The following is a 20,313-nucleotide window of genomic DNA, read 5'->3' as shown; positions in this document are numbered from 1 at the left end:
TCAGCTGGGTGTAGCAAATGGGAGCACGACAGACTGAAATCTAATCTCTTTGCTGGACCATTCGGCATCACGTTGTCTCTTAGCTGTTTATTCAGTGGCTTATTTTGGCATTTGGTGCATCTGAATTTAAGTTCAGAAGTATTACCAGCAAGATGCAGTCCCAGTCCAGGCATTAGGACCCTACAAAGGGTCACGAGATGATGAATGGGAGAGGAAAGAAGCTTTGATACACAGATTTATATACATGTACACAATTTTTGCTTTTCGTGAAATATTGGACCTTAAAAACAGCTATTTACATGAAACCATGTGAGAGTCTAAGAGGGGAAATATTTCTCTGGTGGAACTGCTGACAACTCAAAGATAACAGGTCACCAGACACAAAGGTCAGGGACCACTGGCTTAACCTTTAATGGACTGTATTTTATAAATCTTTTTAACGCGCAATCTCAGTATGAAAAGTGACTACAACTGTTAACTAAACAGATAAGTAAACATGGCCTGCTCACTTACTTTCCACCAGTGAAACTGATCCATGCAGACAGAGACAGACAGAGAGAGAGAGAGAGAGAGAGAGGCAGAAAGCCACTGCTTTGGTGAACTGAGAGTGAGCGACTGGAGATTCACTCTGCAAGACAGGAAATAATTATCTTGTCATGCGTCGCGAGATCTGCCCCCAACTGAGCATCCAATTGTCTGCGGGTCAGAGGGACCGAGTGCGTGTGGTCTGTGGCAGTGCAACTACCCTACTGAAACATATCACAGTCAAGATTTGGACATATTAAGCAACTTATCAGAGCAAGCAGTTATAAAACATAATCTGGCAGTTTAATAGTAAATTTAAAACAATTGTCAAAGTCAGTGCATGACAGATGTAAAGGGTCAGATATGTAATCAGGAAAGCAGTCTCTTTCTGAGCACACAGGAAAATATCCCACTGCTCAGTCATCCGTGTGCAGCATTAACCCATTTCTCTCAGTAAATTAAAGGCAGAGATACTTCACCCATGACCGCTGAAACACAAAGCGACAATTTTCTGCAGATGAGTGCATTTCCTCTCTTGTACTGGACTAACATGCAGTAAATCAGCTTTGTAACTGGTGTCATTCAGCATAATTGCAATAAATATCAAGGCTAATAGATGTCAACCGGTTTACCACATTAAAAGGTCAAAGTGTGGCCTACAGTAAACAATAAATTATACAAGAGCTCCACAGTGCATATCTTCCATATGTTCATTAAAAGGAATGACAGGAGATACACAGTCAAATGGGGTTTAAAAGAGCTGCAGTCAGTGCATAATCAGGAGACAATTTAGGCTTAACCAAACTGTTCAAAAATAAGCAGCAAAAGTACTCCTCTCTCACCTTATCAGCTGTCAACTGGAAATGAAAATCACAGCTCCACGTTTCTCATAATTCCCCTCAAAAAGATGTGTCTCGAAGCTGTAACTCCAGGCTCTTTCAGCTGTCAGACTGTCATTCAAAGCTGCATGAGATGCACCGTGCACACACTTCACTTTGTCTCTCAGTGCTGCAGAGACAGTCAGCAGCTCTGTGGACGAGAACAAGCGCTGACATTTGGAGTAATATGTCCACAACATCGTCATGTGACCATCACAAAGCTCTGAAGTTTGCTCTGCCTGCCGAGCAGCCGGTGGAGAAGCTGAGGGAGAGGTGAGGAGAGGTGGCTCCACCTGCTGTACGCCGGCGCCCTCTGCTGGACGTAGTAAATTATGAGTAAATTACTGAAGTAGATAGTTTTATAAGGCTTCCAGCTGATACTGTTGGCAAACAAATGAACAAATAAAAAGTAAAAACAATGAAATACGAAAATAAACAAACGACAAAAAAGCCGTCTTAGGCCTTTGCTTATACATCTTTGTGATGCCTTCATGAAACTCTATTAAACTCACCTATCGTGTCAAGAAGTTGCAAACACAACCGGATTCCACATATTCGAATGCTAAATTTGATTTGGTCTCTCATCATGTGATCTACAATTGCACGATAACAAGTACCAATAATGCTTACGTGTAGTTTGATTTAACAAGATACCGCGCCTAAATACTACAGACGCAGCATTTCTGACATCACCTGAAGGCACCACGGGCAGCTGTGGAGCGGGAGTGCGGAAGACGGAGCGCGCGCCCTGCTGTGTGGGCGGAGCCGGGAAAAGGAATGTGCCTAATGTAACACTTCCATGCACTGAACAGGTACAGACGAGGGTCGCCATTAATGTTGGACCAGCAACGAGCGGACCGGGACGCAGGTAAATATGACTTATCACAAAACAAAACCCTTCAGGAAGTTTGTAAATATGTCAGTGTGTTGTGATGCCTACATTTTGAATGTTTGATATTCTTATTGAGAGACAGCTGTTGATGTGTTCCTGTAAAACCACTGAACGGACTGTCTGTCTCCTTATGCACAGGACAACAAATCATATGAAGTTTTTTCACATTTTTTCGAGGCTTCTGTTACTAGGAAAGGTACGCACCTGTGATGACACGGGAAAGACGCTTTATAGTAACTGCTTAAAATCGGCAATAGTCTGTCAAGGATAACATGTCATATTTAGTCAGAATGCCAACATTTACAACCAGTTTGTCAGTTTCTGCTGATTTTTTACATCAAAACACAACTGAGTCCAGCGTTGCTCAGTGAGACTGTAAGGCCGTAAAGTTTTAGTTGAAGTGGCGCCTGATGAAAGCGCTACAAACCCATTCCCAAAAGGTAAAGCTTACAGACACAAACCTGTCAAGCCGTCTAATTGGTCAAATTCTGAACAGGAATCATGGAGAATGTATCAAGGCCAGATTACAGCAGGCTATTGTGGAGCAAAGCTGCAGATGAGGAAGCTGGAGTCTCTGTGAGCCAAGTCTGATCAAAGTTAGACCATGGAACAACAACTCAGTAGTAACTTTTTAATGAAAGTTTATATCAAGACTTCATCAAGAAATGAGGTAATTCTGCAAGGCACCACAAGATGGTAGGACTACACCTTGGGACGGATTAAAGATGACCACAACCAGCAGCTTGAATTTTTATCCTTTTAGTTAGTCCTTTTAGAGTTTAGTTTGGTCCAGTTTGGTTCCACGTCAGAGCAATCCCATGTGAACTCTGGTGTTTGCCATTTGATATCAGATTGAATTGTCGAACATCTGGATCCAGGCTGCTCTGGTGGTCCATTCGGTGTACCTCCGAGATATGTAGCTGTTTGAAGGAGAGAAAGAAAATTCAGCCAAGGCAGAGCACGACTGCTGTTTTCTGGTTATTAAAATGTCAATACCCGCTTATTTTTCTCGTGGGAACGATGTGAATGTCACAATCTCAGGGCTGGAGTCTGGAATACTTTTTAAAGAGGCAAAGGTGTATGACTGCTTATGTTTGAGAAGTGTGGCTCTTTTTGTGTTTGTAAAGGAGAATTACATTCCTCAAGTAAGGTATTTTTGCCACCAGTACTGAAACTATGGTGCTGATGACACTAACATAGAAAATTCAGATTATACCCATAAGAGAAATAAACACGAAGGGAAATGCAGTGGAGAAGGTCACGATTTGATGATTTGCCCTTCAAATCTGAAGTCACAGTCAAGCACAGAGAGAACTCAACACCCACCTAACATTGTGTTTTGCTGAATTTGGTGGAATGTTTATTATTAAAAAGCCCCATAGTGATATTGATGCACTGCTCACACAATTTAATTTCCTCTCTGTGACCACTGCCTGGCCTCGTACTTATAGTACAGTTTCCATTGTTATATGAAACCAAGTTGCCAAGAAAAGCTAACAGAGCTGCCCACACATTCACTTCAACCGAGCTTCCCTGAAGCTCAATAAAAGTGTCAAACCCGAAGCAGAAGGCAGCAGCAGGAGCAGATAATATGAGTACTGGAGTACTGCAGAAAGTGAAAGTGGAGAAATCATGCCAGTGAGATTAATAACACTTAAGGCACTTCAGTTCAGCTGTCGAATGTGCTTAATATAGATTTAAACACATCCACTCGGATTAAATCATAAACTGTAGTCAATAAGTTGCATTTAGGAGAGAGCGGTGGAGTGTAAAAAACCTATCACACAAACTGTGAGTGGTACAAGAAGCCAATTTTCCACCCTGCCTCTTACTGTATATTACTTTTGTTTACAAGCCCTGGTTCAGTTGTAACGGGGCGGTGTGAATGTAAATGAAATGGTTCAGAGAAAATAAGACAAGCTGTGTGTGTGCAGTCACATGATTCACCTACAGATGCGGGCCCAGTTTGGGAGTCATATTGTTTAAGAAAAGCTTTCCTAAGGCATTAAACCGTCGTCGTTTATGACAGCAGTACACCCTCAGCTCCCCTCGACTCCGAAGAGAAGTCTCCTCCGTGTGTTTGCCCTGGTGTAAAGGTCTTCACTGTCTGTATGTCAGCTACTCCACCGGGACCTTGTTACGGCTCCGGCCAATCACGCACCCCCCTTAATTAACACCGGCTATTACATTCCTATATTTATAACCCAGTAACTAGACTGGCCCGCTGAAAAGGTCACATCAACAGTTTAGCAGTTTTCGCCCTATAGCAGTGCAGCCCATGAGGATATGGCTGGGAGGAAGGCCAAATGAAATGAAGGAGAAGAAACCGAAGCGACTTTTCTTGAAAACAGCAGAACTTTTTTGACCTCGGAGTGCCGGAGTCGGTTTCACCTTGCTCCTATGTTCAGCTTCGAGGGCTCCCTCGACCGTGTTCAGCTATTTGTCATCGTGTTCAGGACGTTGTTGAACTAATCGCTGGAAAACAGGCTTATACTGAGTAAGAAGGTGACACCACATGAGAAGGGAAATTTAATCCAAAGCGGCAAATATCAAGAGAAAATGATATTTTCTCACTTTTGAGGGTCTACCTCAGACAACAATGTCCCCCGCTAATGTGCCCGGGGATAAGCTTCACGTGAGCTGCTGCAGAGGGACGGCTGCACATTCACAGTGGTGACGGCTTACTCTGCTCAAATTCTGGTCTGATGAGCTAAAATAATCATGGTGTCACTTTTCAGTTCTCAGGTTGGTCCTCAGTGACATAAACTGTCGCGAGCTTTTCTCCTTTCTGTTCGGTGCATTTGGTTGTCTTTGTCGGCTGTTGTCTTCGTGGAGAAAATCATCTGGCATGTGAGTTGTGCTGAACCAGTTAACTAACAGAAGATTAGCCCCCCATAATTTGCCAAGCAAAAAATAACCTAAGTAGTTTTTCAAGCCAGATGTGGTAAAGATTTGCTCCTCAAATGGGAAGACTTGTGAAGACTAAGCCATTTCATTTGAAGGTAAAACTAAACGACAAGTTCAAGTGTTCATTCCTTGCACAGAAAAACTGTGTGTGCAACAGCTGCAAGTGCAGGAGGTCAAAGGTAAATCAGGAATCAGTCCTGCCTTCTTTTTCTCCTCCGGAAGTTTGTGAACGAGGGAGTATGTTTAATACATGTCAGATTGGTTCATGGCTCGTGTTTCGTGCCCCGTTTAAACTGCAGATGAAATAACTTTTGGCCTGATGACTGAAAGCTTTCGAGGCTCACTTGGGGAAAACAAAGTTGTCCTCCAGAGCAATGGCTTTATGTCCTTTCCTGTTTTTGCCTCTCCAGGGTGTTGCTGATGTGGTTTCAGGGCGATGGACCTGTCAAAGCGCGCGTCGTTGTGGTCGGTGGAAGAGGTGTTGGCGTGGGTGCAGGATCGGTACCCAGTCCACATGAGCGCACTCCACAAAGCCATAATTAAACACGCTATATCAGGTACAACTCAGGTGATAAATTCAACTTGCTAGATGAGAAAGTATGTCAAGAAGACACTAATTCTCCACTTGTGAAAGTTTTGTTTTACTTGTTTTCAGTAGTTCTTGTGTACACGTTCATATTGGGGATGAACAAATGCACACATTTGCGCCTGTTTCTCTTGCAGGCCGTGCATTGCTGAGATTAAAGGATCATCACCTGGAGCTTCTCGGGGTGGAGGCCGAGGAGCAGCAGCAGGAAATATTGCAGGACCTTCTTCTCCTCCGAGTTCATGAGGAAATCAGTGAACTCAGTGACATCTGCTCTGGTGAGAATACCAAATGACTTTATCTTTCACGGTGTAGCTGAGCGCCAAACTAGTACAGTAATAACACTTCATTCAAAAGGGTTTGTGGTGTGCGGACAACAACAGACATGTAATATGCATCGAAACTTACAGTAACCCATGCATGGATATACAGGATATTAGTGATTCTCTGGCTGGTTGTATTTACCGTATTTGCAGATTTTATTTTCAAACTCAGGCATGTATTGAATATACCCTTGTGATGAAAAAGATGTAAAAGAAAGCAGCTGCTGACTCATATTTCACTTGTTCTCCTCTCTGCTCTCCAGAGTGTTTTTCTCAGTAACAGGAAATAAATATCCTCGGATGAAAAGCGACATTGCTTTTTTTGCTTTTCCATCCATTCATTTGTCCATGTGGAGGACGGAAAAAAGTGGGAGTGATGGAAATAACAGGAGAAGGTGAAGAGAAAGAAGAATCAATGAAGAATGAAGAGAGAAGGAAAGTCATTTCCTGTGTGAAATCTGACCTGTGCAGATGGATGAGATTAGTTTTTGTCCGAGTGTCTTTTTCTGACACTGGCTGTCCATTAGTCTCTGTCTTTCTTCTCTCTCTAGAGTGGGTTTACATCCCATCACTGTATTAGGACATATTTTTAGTCATGTTAGCCGTGTGGCTTTGAGGAAGGCAGCGTCTGACGGTCCACCATTTTGTTCAAGACTGAAATATCTCAACAGCTACTGGATGAATTATAGTTGAATTTTGTATGTACAAATATTCCTGATCTGAGCAGCTGACTTTGGTTATCCACTGACTTTTCCTCTATCTGTGGTTTTGAGTCTGGTGTGTCCTTGTTAACTTTTCTCCAGCACCATCATCCAATCAAAAATGTGATTTGTCTAAACGCTAATGACACGTCCAGCTGCACTTCATGTTGTTTGGTAGAGCTAATTAGCAAGCGTTAGCATGCTAACATGTTAAAATAAGATGGTGAACACTGCTCAACTTTTTCATTGTGAACATGCTGCCATGCTAACATTAGCATTTAGCCTATGGTAGAGTCCATCAGCATGTGTTACAGGATTCTTTTAGACTAAGAGTAACACATTTCATTGCATTGTTGACAGCAGATGCTGCTTTCTTAACATTTCTTCACCACGATAGCACTTGATTGACCAATCTCAAAATATCATGCCAATCGTGTGATTTGATGACATCGACCAATTAAACCAAGTCAAGCTTTAATCTCAAACATCAATTAATTTGAAAATGTGTGATAATTGGTTTGCTAAAATCAAAACGAGGCCTGAGAATAGATATTGATCCCGTGTGTTTACAGCTGTGCTCTCAACTCTGAACATTAAACATTTCTATGTGTTGGATTAGAAAGGCCAAACAGTGAGACCTGATTTTTGCTTTTCTTTCTCACGTACATGCTGACCGAAAGGGACTTTAAAATCCGACTGATTGCTTTGAACTTTCTGCTTCTATCTGAAAGCATTTATGTCTTTGTATTTTTCACAGATAAAACACAAACAAGGTATTTTCTAAATTGATTTCTGCTACAGAAAACCCTGCTCAGCTTTTTTTTTTTTGTTACTGTGATCGAGGCCAATCTTGGCAGCAGAGTGGATGAATTATAACCTGTGAATGTCCTTAATGCAAATGGTCCTCAAACTTTCAGATCCCTTTTTTTAAACAATGCCCTATTTTGTTTATTTATGATGCTGGCCTCATTTTAATATGTCTTATATTCATTAATAACATCGCATATTTGTATAATGTAAAAGGTCATGTCTGTTTCTGAACATTTTTTCACGGCAGAGTTGGTTGAATTAAATGTGCTGCTTTGGCATCACAAATCCACCTGCTGAGTTTCTTTTTTTTATTCATGTGTCTCTCCTCAGACTTCAGTTCTACTCCAGGGTGATCATCAGTCTTGTTTGTCACACATATTCATTGTTGCCCTGCAGCTTTGTCCCTGCTTGGTGTGAGAAGGACCACTGTGAAAAGTCTAGGGATCTTAAAACTGGAGGTTGTGATAAATGAAATCATATTAATGCATACTTGTGTGTGCAGCCCAAATCAACGCTGCAGAATCCAGAGACAGCAAGCGTAGCATTTATGACCACTTCAATACTTCGCCTCACAAGTCTGATTGTAATTCAGGAAAGCAGTTGTACGCTTTCACAGTGACATTTTTATTGAAGGAGATGGTGGTTTCAAGAAACATACACATATGGACTATACATTTGTTTTTCTGTCTTTCTTCATTATTAACTGACCATCCATATGAATGAAAAACCAAAACAAATGGATTTTCCTCAGATTTGGCAGGACAGCGAGGTTTTACCCTCTACTGTCTATTACCAGCTAGTTCCAGAACTAATCTAAATCACTTGTACTTCGTTTTATTCACATTTCTCCCAAATGCAGCCTGACTTATTTCATGTGTCTGGAAATGTTTGGAGAATTTCAAATTAAAACTCTTTTGGGTTTGACCCAATGTTTTGGTGCGCAGGAGTTTGTGACGACTAACCTGCCAGTGGGTCAATAAGAAACAGAGAAGAAAAAAGACACTTTGTTGTACTGAAGAACCCGCCTGTGCTGTCTAGAAACACATAAGATTATGAACATGTGCTCTGACACAGGAATGCAAAGAGGACGAGCCAAGAGGGCAAGAAACAACATGAAAACTTAGCACATTAACCTTGTGTGTGAGGGAGCCTGAGTGCATGTTTACAATTATGTACATCCAGTACACCAAACTTCTTCTCAAGTGACCTTTTTGTTTGTGTTTTTGGGCCTGATTGTGTGTGTGTGTGTGTGTTTGTGTGTCTGAGTGTGATTAATACCTCAGGAGATCCTGTGGCATTTGATTCGACGGGGTGTGGCTGGCAAAGCGCTTACTCAGCACAAACGTAAATCTGCCTCACTGATAGAGTGAAGGTTGATGTTGAAATACACCACTGACCCTGATGAAGTGAAAGCTCAGATCCTGAATATACAAATGCAAATTCAGATCATTTCAAGATACCTACTCTTCTATAAAATTATACAGCCAGAGTGGGCTGTGTTGTGCATCAGGTGATATGGATTTCAGTACAAAAAAGAAAATACTGACTGTATATGGTGTCAAAAGAGCTTAATTTACACCATATGGTTAAACTATATGGACACCTTGACAAAGTATATAGACACCTTGACATTATGAGATTGGTGACCATTTTATTTACGCACCATTGACATGAATCTGCTGCTTTAAGAGTATCCACTCTTTTGTGAAGGATGTCAACCATTTGCAATCAAGCTCTAAGGATTTGTTCCCAGAGAGGTTACACTGCCATGTGATCGCACATGAAGACACACTTGGTCCTGTTTTCTTTCAAAAAGACAAAAACTGTGGCATAAATCCACACACAAGCACAACCTTTTTATGACAAAAATATGTGTTTTGTCATCATTCCATCCAACCAGACCAGCACTGCAGCTGTGATGGCTACCAGGTGTTTTCAGGCGGTTTCAAATAGACCAGCTGAGAGCCAACAGAGAGCCTCCTCCTCCTCAGTCCTTCAGCATCTGCCTGCCACAGCAACCTCTCTGTCACTTTCTTGTGATTTATTCATAGCTGCACCAGGGAAAGAAAGATCAATAGTTTCTAAAAGAAAAATGTGTTAGTGTCAGGCCACGAGGAGAAGAAAAACAGAGTTCACAGTGAGTTCATAGGGGATGTGAAAGTTGAGGAGGCCATGCCTTACATCTGCTGCTCACTTACTGTTCGAAACAGAAGTAATTTGACATGTGACATGTTTACTTATAATTCCCTGGGAGCAGTAATTTATCACATTATACTTCTGTTACACCTTGGAAATTGACTGTTGGCATCCAAGCTTAACTAAAGTTAGTTTTTTGAGCAAACTGCTGGCGGTGACAAGGATTAGAGATTTATTTATTTGCATTCTTGGCTAGCTGGTTGGCAGCTAATGGGACAAGCAGCTTGCATGAGTGGACTGAAGCTGCTGGCAGCACATGCTAATGCAAAACTGAGTCGGAAGCTAACATAACACTAGCATGGCTAACAACATTCACATCGTGTTGGCTGAAAGAATAACAATAATAATAATGATACAAAAACAATTACTATTAATCTCACTTTGGAGCTTTCTTCCAATATTTCTAGGTGGTTACCTGTCATGTTAGCCTTGTAGTCACACCAGATAACTAAATACAACATCAGCAGGGCTAAGCTACCAGCAGTACAATGTTAGCTAACATGGATCCAAACTAGTACAACATTGGTTGGTGCAGGTATTGTTGCTATTGTCAAACAAACAAGCTAACATGACACATAAAAGCTAACTATATCAAGGCTAATGACAGACAAACAGGGGACATTAAATTAATGTAACATCACAAGCATGCTGTGTTTTTGTAGTTATTAAAATAACATGAAAAATCCATCCATCCATTTTCTATACCGCTTAAATGTCAGGGTGGCGGGGGAGCTGGAGCCTATCCCAGCTGACTACAGGCGAGAGGCGGGGTTCACCCTGGACTGGTCGCCAGTCAATCGCAGGGCCAACACACAAAGACAGACAACCACACACTCTCACACTCACACCTAGGGGCAATGTAGAGTAGCCAATTAACCTAATGTGCATGTTTTTGGTATTGTGGGAGGAAGCCGGAGTACCCGGAGAAAACCCACGCAGGCACAGGCAGAACATGCAAACTCCACATAGAAGGGCCCAGACCGGGATTCAAACCTGGAACCCTCTTGCTATGAGGCGACAGTGATAACCACTGCACCACCGTGCCGCCCCCGACATGAAAAATCATATTTATAATTATTAACAATTCTAGTTATATGCTAAATCCATTTGAATGGGTTATTTGGCTAACTTTCATCCATGGTTGTGCTCAGTTTATGATATCTGCATACACAGGAAGACTGAAAACATCTGTGCTGTGAGTTACATAGAGACATTATCACATTAATGGTCATAGTGCAGATTAATTATTTCATTTTCTGAGTGTAGTTAGTATTCAAAAGGCTCCCCTGCGAGAAAACTTTAGTGCTGGTCACCCACACACTCTAACGTGTTCATATGTGCGTGTGCATTTGAACAATAAGTCAGTGTTGAGCTCACATTTGTGTGTACAACCACACTTTTGCATCTGTGTGTGTGCGTGTGTGCTCGTGTAAAATTGCCTGTGCATGCAGGCACTTTACAATAAGAGTGAAACTGTCACTTGCGAGCAACCAAACACCAAATCACATTTATTAAATTTTCCATGAGTCTGTGCCTGCTTAAAAATTACTCCTTGCCTGTAGGTTACCAACTGTAGAGCTACAAAATGTGAAACATGGCGTCTGACAAGTATCTGCTTTCAAACATACATTTACTGCTCGTGTTCAGTCAAGATGCACAATGTGTGGGTGGTGGACTGAGTTTAGAGAGTGAGGTCTCACATCCTGCAGCATGTAGACCACATTACTGTAGAGCTGCTGAGCAGAACATTGAATTTCTACCTGCTCAAACAAATGTTTTGCCTTTGTATCTCCAGACAGACTTGGAAAATCTAGAACAAGTTCTCTTAAAGAAATAATTTGACATTTTGGGAAATGCTTTTACTTTTAACCAAATGCATTGTGCCTCTGAAATCTGAAACATCCTGAAACAGTCCCGGTCCAACAGCACTTCCAAATGACCATTTATAATAGTCTACTAAATCTACCAAAAGATCACTTTGACATCTCTCTACTTGCTGTCGGGCGACTTTTCCACCGAATCTCCCTTATCATTCAAAAGTTTTAGTTTTCAGTGCTGATACTGATACTCAGGCTTTAAATTCTAAAGCTTTCATTACATTCCTCTACGGTCCGGAATTGCTGAGACGTTTCCAGCTACATTCAAACTGGATTTCTGCCATGGAGCTCCTTAGCAATCGAATTACAGCGGAAAGAGAGACATCCAACAGTTTTTCCCTCCAGAGACTCTTCATTGCAGCAGTGATCAATGTAGCGTAACTGGAAAACTGTCCACACGTTCAGTCAAAACATCCCTCCAGGCAAGAACGGATATACATGGAGAAAAAGGGGTTAAGGTAGAGGGATTTCTGCCATGGAGTTTCCTATAGCAGGATGTTTGTATGCATGTCCTGTACATACAGTAATGTCTTGACATTGATGGATGCAAATGTTTGCTCTAATCTCATGGGTGTCAATTACAGCTTGTGTGCAGTTAATTCTTTGTACATTCTTTATGTAATTGATTTTCCGGGTTATTTGATGCATATTTTGGGCTTATGGTTTGGTGAAATGCTGCACCTGGCTCAGAATAAACATATTGAAATCTGGAAAGAAGCAGAAGAGAGAGGGAGAGAGATGGAGAGGAGGGATAATAGAGACAGCAAAATAAAAGCAGATTCAGGGCTCCTGCTGCGTTTATTAGCAGAGTGCACCTGTTCACAGGCTACAGCAGGTGCCTCCAGCAGACAAGACTCAGCTGAACCTACATGTGTGTATGTGTCCGTGCGTGTGTGTGTGTGCGCGCGCGTGTGTGCACAGTCCAATCACTATGACCGTCTGCTACCAAACACACCCATTTGTCAAGACAAACGAGTGACACAGGAAGGAAGGAAGGAGGATGAGGTGGCAAACCTCCAGCTACTGCCAAAAAAAGAAGACAAAAAAAAATAAAAAATAAAAAATACAACACGGTGTGCTTTATTACCTGGAAGTGGGAAAATGAGTTTTGTCAACAAATGGCCCATCTATTTCCCCTCACATCAATGAACTCATGGCACTTGATTTATCTTCTCTGTATTGGAAGCAATGGAGTGAAAACAGGGAGGGAGCGAGGACGGGCTCCTGCTGGCTTTTAGTCTTTCCATCACAAACATCACAACAGCTTCACATCGGTTAACCTTCCAATCGCTGCGTCTTAACCGTTTCAAACAAGTGAAGTAGTAAACATAACTGACAGATGACTGTGCTTTCCAGCCACTGAACTATTTTTATTTGTTATTCTCCTCAGTGTTCAGTCGGTATTTCGGCTGCTGTGGATTCGACTGTGTGGGAAGAGAGGAAGCAGCAGGAGTGTCGCTAACAGTGAAAAAGAAGATTTGCACCTGCCTGTGCTGGCAAGTGCTCCTCTATTTTTGTGGCTTCATGGAGCCAAGTGATGAATCCAGTATGACTTTATTATATAGCCTTTGTTTTAAAGGGCCAGTGTGTGCAGGATTCAGGGGGATTAAGGGGCAGAAATGAATTAAGGAACAAAGATGGAGCGTAATATTGGTAGAAAGGTTCTTTACCCCAGAGTCGGCCATGTTGCACCACCACAACTGACAAACCAAACTGATTCTGGAGAGGGATTTTAACATTTTTAGAGGGTGTAAAAAGAGGCGCCAGATGCCACTAAAATCCTGCGTGCTGGATGTTTAAGATGCTTGTTCAATCGAACTGCTGCAGTCAGTGGATTCGCTTGCCCGAGCAAAGAAAACTTATTTTGACACACAAATTTGTCCTGCCGACTGGCTGCAAACCACCTCAGCAGTTTTGACCAGGTTCTGCCGAATAAGAAGCAAATGGAGCTTCAGTTTTATAAATCACAAAAGAGCCAAAAGTAACCACCACACCACCTGCAAGTAGTTAGAACACCACCAAGCCTCCAGCACCATCTGTTCTGAAAGGACATGAAGTGTATTTTGCGGTCACTTTGTAAGACCACAAACCAAGGAGGAGCACTTTGCACTTCGCAGTTTCCATGTCTGCGCACTGAATTACGGACATTTAAACAACCCATCTTCTGATTTTCTGTGTGATTTTATTCACTGTATGTGGATGTACATACGTGTCTAAGCACGTGCACTTTTGAAAATAGTGAAAAGTCCTCAACGAGTCAAAGATATCAGATCACAGCCTTCGTTAAGAGTCACTCTCAAGAATTTAAAAATGAAACTTCCTGTTTATCCTTTTACTTTCAGTCCCAGCGCTGCATGTTTTTGCTAAAGATGCCTGAATGTTGCTGAGGTTTGTGACAGTGTCGACCTTGTACAAGCTGAAGTGAACAGAACTGGAAAGCTTGCTGCACTGAAGTGGTATAGAGAAAGCAGAGTCACAAGAGCGGAAATGAGAGAGGACATGAGGATGAAGCTAATTTTGGTGAATTTTAGTTAAATTGGATTTTCTGGGCCAGAACTGATGCTCATTTGTTTTTCAGACTAAAGTACAGTTGGAGGTGCTGAGGGTGGAGGATGTATTGTGTTTATTTCCTCTGCACACCTCCTGTGGCTCTGCGGCTCTCAGATCCACACTAATTCTTCTTTTACTTCTTTTAATTGTGTTTGCAGTAGACATTATGTCAAAGGTCACAACATGTGATGCGTGCATCCATATAGAAAGATTCATGGGTTTTTGTTTTTTCTCCCTGCGTGAAATCAGAAAGCAAAAGTAAAGCAACTTTTATTTCTTGTGGTTTGTGCAGCTGAGCTTGTATTGGGAGTCCGAGCAGCAACGTCCGTCATAGAACCATTTCAAGCTTCCTGTCTGTTGGCTCATACTCTGACCACTCACATTTCTCGCCTCCTTGTTGTATTGATGAAAGATGGTGAACAAAATCAGTGGCCCAAGTTGAAAGAAATCAGACACTAGCAACAGGATCTGTTGCTTGTGTCTGGGGAAGCACCAAATCCCTTCCATTATTTAATCACAAAACGTCTGACAGCTACGTGGAAAGTGTGAAAGCAGTTTCAGCGCCGAGTGTGTATGCCGTCTATGTGTGTGTGATAACGTGGATTCAGGTATCATGTTGATCCAGATAATCACATACTACAGTCCACATCAGCTCATCATGGTGATACGTGCTCTCCTGAATGCCTGCTTGCTCCTCAGACGGATTACCTCCTAAATTATCCCTTCTGCACAGACTCACTTCGGCTTCACATAAATATTTTACTGTGGTTAGTCTCTGAGGCACAGCTCCAGCTGTAAGTCAAAATTTGTGTGTGTGTGTGTTAGCACTAAATGCTTATACATGGTATATACCGTGTATGTGTTTGTGAGCAGGCTTTTAAAACAGAATATTAAAACATTAAAGCTGACAGAATGACAGAGTGCACTGTGCAGGCTGTTGTGGATAATTGAAATGCCAAAACCTCAAGATGGCTGCTTCATTTCAGCTCGAATTTACAGCTTACATCACAAGCCATTAATGGTGAAAGTAATTTATGAGGGAATCCATTTATCTGAGTGAATATTCAGTGAATATTCAGAAGTATCCAGACACGTAAAGAGTTACGTGGCTGCTTTTCACGGTTTGGGCTCGGCCCCTGACTTCCAGGGAGGAGAAATCTTAATGCTTCAGCATACCAAGACATTTTGGACAATGCTATGCACAAACACTCCAGAACCTTGTGGAAAGCCTTTCCAACACCACATTAATGTCTGTGTATTTAGAATGAAATGCCATTGTTGTTGTAGTGGTTTTGTCTCCATAGTTTAATTTCTTTACAGGAGCAAAGTTCAAACTGTTCCCGCAAAGTTTGAAGTGCACTGTTGTCTTCTGGCTTTGTTTGCTGTCTGTCTGTCCCACACACGTATGACTGACACACACACACACACACAATCTCTCTAATCCCCTTGAGAAGGGGAGTTAAACCCAGCACAGTGACACACACACACACACACACACACACATTCTGTTCTTGTGAAGAAAATTGGTAAGCCAGAGAAGAAAGAGAGAAGCAGACAAAGAAATAATCAAACAAATAAGAATATCCATTCATAAAAGGGAGGAACAATAATAGAGTCAAAGCAAAAGACACATAAAATAAAAGGTAGACAAAGGAATCACACACATGCAGCACTTGTGTTCATTCCTGATTCTGTCTGCCGTTCCAGCACACTTTATTTCATTTTCCCAGGGAACACAACAGACCTGCTCTTATCAGTTGGGTGAGTTATATCATCTCCACTGTGTACTGTGTAAAAGAAAGAAAGAAAGGAAAAAAAAAAAAACTTTCTGTAGTGGGAGAGAGGATGGCGAAATGAATCTCCACAGGAGGGAGTCATCTCTTCAGTCTATTACATGTCATCTTGTTCCAGTGGTCGAATAGGATTCCCCTTTATTTGAACGGACATTATAAGAACTTCAATTTGAGATAAGCTGTGCTTTTTAGGAGGAGTGGAGCAGCCAGCAGGCCAAATAATGACACTAAATCACACCAGTCAGGATTACAGCTCGAGATCAGTGTCACGGGAAAACTCTGCTTTACGAGCCAAATCAAAGTGCAGGTAATGCAGCGGAAAAAAAACACGTCCAGGTAAGACATTATGTGATTCTGCTCATCCTTTAGGCCTCAGGCTTCACGTATGGCAGCAGTGGTGCCAAGCTTACTTTACATGTCTGACAACACAACACAGAACACACTAACGTCGCCAGTGACAGCTGCACTAACCCACAGGACTTAACGGGTTAAACAATAATCGCTGGTTTTTCTCACTGAGCTGGAAAAGTCACACCAAACGTGTGGATGTGATGTGGTCGCCATAACGACGGCCCGTCCTCGCCCGACGAGCTCTTGTGACATTACAAGCATCCTCTGACATTTCACAGTGTGGGCAAAAGGTCAGGAGTCCTGCACTAAAGAAGAAGAAGTGAAAGAGGAGAAGAAGCGAGGGAGGAAAAGAGGTCAGAGAGGACTCCTGCTTGTCTTCATCCCGAGTCCTCCAGGCTCTCCCTTTTATTGATTGACCCTAATATGTTGCGTCTGCATGCAGCCTCTCTGCACACACACACACACACACACACATGCTGCCAGCGAGTGGTGGTGACATGAAAGTGAACGAGCATTCAGCCCACGGCTCTCTGTGACTGTGAAACTGACTGAAGCAAGGACACACTATAAAGACAGTAGATATATCACCAGTCAAGAGCCATTCACTACTCAAAAACTGAGGGCTGTGTTATTAGAAAACACACATTTTTGGGGTATTTGTACTTCCATGTCTTCACAGAATTTCACATGTGCTATTTCCTGTCTCCTCTTCTGTCTTTTCTAAAAATCAGTCAGTCAAAGTCAGTAGATACAGTTTTTGTTTATTAGTTTATTTACCAGGGACAATTGTGTACTTTTGTGCACATATGCATGTTTCACACGACATGTCAAAGCAACTCCCGTACAGCCATAGCTCACTATACCCAAAAGACCAAAAATAACTGCTTATTTATTCCTGGGCTTCGCCTTTCAACTGAAGTGAAAGGCCAAGCATGACCTAAATCTATAGTGAATAAATTGCACATATGTTCTATATGGACAAAAGTATTGGGACAGAAAACCATTACACCTCATTCTAAATACATAGACATTAATATGGATTTGGTCCCCCCTTTGCAGCTCTAACAGCTTCCACTCTTCTGTGAAGGCTTTCCACAACATGTTGGAGTGTTTCTGTGGGAATTTGTGCCCATTCATGCAGCAGAGCATTTGTGAGGTCACACACTGATGTTGGACCAAAAGGCCTGGCTCACAATCTCCGTTCCAGTTCATCCCAAAGGTGTTGGATGGGGTTGAGGTCAGGACTCTGTGTGGGCCAGTCAAGCTCTTCCACACCAAACTCTTCCAACCATGTCTTTATGGAGCTTTGCTTTGTGCACTGGGGCACAGTCATGCTGGAATAGAAAAGGGCCTTCAACAAACTGTTGCCACAAAGTTGGAAGCATAGCATTGTCCAACATGTCTTGGTATGCTGAAGCATTAAGATTTCCCTTCACTGGAAGTCAACGGGCCGAGCCCAAACCCTGAGGAAGTGGCCCTGTTAAGAGGTGTGTCTGGATACTTTTGGCTATATAATATATATTATGTTTCAGTACAAACATTTGAAAATTCCCCTGTGCTGGAGTTTGGGCTAACTGGTTGGTGAACATCTGGTTAAATGTCACCAGTTGTTATTTTCAGTTTAGTCAGGAGGCTGAACAGAAAAGAGACTTTAAGGGTGATTAAACTTGACATTGGACGCAACAGGAAAGTTGAAGAAATATGAAATATGCCAATTAGACCCCACTGTGACATCATATTTTAAGTGAGCTTTACAGGAATATTGTGTCTATAGACTGTGGTGGTTGGCTGAAGATCTGGATATGATGAAGAGTGAATCCTGATTGGTTACTTTCTGTAAATTGAGCTTCTTTGTGATGTTAAGCATATTGAAAGTTTGGATTTTCTTTTAAAATCCATATGTTTGGCTCCACTATGAAAATGTCGCTGGCTATACTGATCCACCATGTGTCACTTCATGCACTTCTCTAGATGCAGGAGGCTTCTGTCGGTTCTGTTGCTTTGTTATGATCCTCATATGGATAATAATTACAGCCTCACTCTGTGTTTTTTGTTTGGCACCAGATGGCTGGAAAATGTGGATTGTTTGAAAATTGCATTGCAGGCGCCAATCCTGAGCTGGGGCATCTAAACAGAATAGGACCAGATTATAGCAGTGAGTGCCCCAGCTGGCTCCCTGTGAATGTGTGTGTGTGTGTGTTACATTATGAGCTAGCTTGAGTCATTAGACAAAACAAACAATCACAAGACAGAGCAGAACCATTGATTTTTTTATTGGTGTGTGAGCATGCGAGTGTGTGCGTGTGTGAGTGTGTGTGCGTGTGTGCTTCGGGTTGTGGCGGTGGGGGGTCTCCATGTGCTCCCAGCCAGCGATGTGACTCAGTCAACATTGTTAGCATTTAGATGACTCCTCCACATGGCATACTGAACAAAGATTTAAACACAGTCAAATAATTTTTCTCTCATGCTGGAGTCGCCTCTCGGGTCGCTGATCATCTTCAAAACTCTTCAGACTTTTTGAGTCAACGGAGTGTGACTTAAAACTTCTCCTCTGAGGAAATCAGTGGCTGTTTGAATGAAGTAATTCACACACACACACACACACACACACACACACACAAATGGCGGCTTGCACAGAAGCTTTCACCTTGAGTGTTTGTCTGGTGTTCACCTCCAGGTCGCACAAACGTTCTCTTCAACAAAGAGCACAGAAGACAGGAACCCCCAGATGAGTCACGCAAAAAAAGGTTTCGGAACATAATTTACATTCATTTCCTTGAAATATTTTTGTATTTTTTTAAAACTTTTTTTTTTTTTAATCAACTGGAACATAAAAAAAAATGTATTCAATCTAATTCACTTCGGCTGACAATATCTACAGAACCTTAAATAAAAGAAGTCAAACGCTACAGTTTGCATTTGATGATTGATGATTCATTTGATTTTTTTAAATGAATAGAACTGAAGGATTAATACGGTCATATTCTCCAACTTCATATTCTGAGTGGACTAGAAGTTGCACAGGATTAAAGTATTCATGTAGAATCACTACCTTGAATCGGTACTTCAGTAACTGTATTTATTTACAGTCCACCACTGGCCCATGCATGAAGGTTGAGGTGGGACCAAACAGGAGAGCACATTTAATGAGTAGTTCCTAAAAGCTGATGTGCTTTAGTGTATGAATGTGAGTGAGTGTATGAATCCAGTAAAATCAGGCCTGGGATGTGATCGGAATCCAAAAATCATTTTAAAACAGGATGACAGTCTCATCCTAAAAGCTGAAACAGCAGAGAAGATGTCACCTGGAGCCACCTGAACGATCCCCTAAGCTTCCAGATTGATGGCGGAAATGAGGAAGTGGAGGAAGCGAAGCGGTGGACTGAGACTGGAAACAAATCAAAGATGTCTCTCTCTCTCTGCTGCCCTGCCACGTTTTCAGATTTATCATCCCCTAATGGACCATGAAGCCATCAACACCAGCCAGTCCCTCAGAGTTATCACAGTTCAGGTAAATGGAAACAAAACAGACTCTGGTGTGCAGAGAGAGAGGCTGCTGGTGTTTTAGACAAACGTTGGTCTGTGCATTCCTACAAACCAAAGTCGTGTCTGTGGATTTATTGTGCTATTGTGCAGGCAGACATTACAGAAGATAAGAAATGCTCTCTAATGTGCATAAATTCAGAGCCTTTATTGGTTTCCCATCCTGGTTTTCAATGATTTCCAATTGAAATCCAGGATTTATCCTGCTCCCATCTCCTGTGACTGGTTCAGTTCAGAAAGACAGAAAGCTGCAACAAGCTTTATAGCTTCGATAAGAGGATGTTAAACAAAAACAAATACCAACTCAGATGTAATTAAATTTTAAAGTCACTTCACAGTCTCACGTCTCACCTATCAGGAGCGAAGAGGCGCTGTGGGACA

At 42.0% G+C, this 20,313-nt stretch overlaps 2 protein-coding genes across 3 annotated transcripts in view; one reads left to right on the top strand and one right to left on the bottom strand.

The window, feature by feature from the left end:
* Nucleotides 1-1,808, bottom strand: part of scara5 (scavenger receptor class A, member 5 (putative)) — a 64,199-nt gene extending 62,391 nt beyond the window's left edge. The window contains exon 1 of one of the 2 annotated variants that reach the window (XM_046373257.1): nt 1,368-1,808. The gene's annotated coding sequence lies outside the window, so the exon portion shown is untranslated. The remainder of the gene's footprint in view (nt 1-1,367) is intronic. The other variant, XM_046373256.1, reaches the window with a different exon arrangement.
* Nucleotides 1,809-2,147: 339 nt separating this feature from the next.
* On the top strand, nt 2,148-7,911 carry LOC124050903 (sterile alpha motif domain-containing protein 12-like). Its single transcript, XM_046373873.1, has 4 exons — nt 2,148-2,271; nt 5,613-5,759; nt 5,926-6,066; nt 6,375-7,911. The coding sequence occupies exons 2-4, from the start codon at nt 5,639-5,641 to the stop codon at nt 6,389-6,391; spliced, it is 279 nt and encodes a 92-aa protein (XP_046229829.1). The 5' UTR covers nt 2,148-2,271; nt 5,613-5,638; the 3' UTR covers nt 6,392-7,911.
* The last annotated feature ends 12,402 nt before the right edge of the window (nt 7,912-20,313 follow it).

The sequence above is a fragment of the Scatophagus argus genome, chromosome 19 (genome assembly GCF_020382885.2).
Source record: "Scatophagus argus isolate fScaArg1 chromosome 19, fScaArg1.pri, whole genome shotgun sequence".
Lineage (NCBI taxonomy): Eukaryota > Metazoa > Chordata > Actinopteri > Scatophagidae > Scatophagus > Scatophagus argus.
Note: the sequence above shows the minus strand (reverse complement) of the source record. Positions and strands in the feature narration are given on the sequence as shown.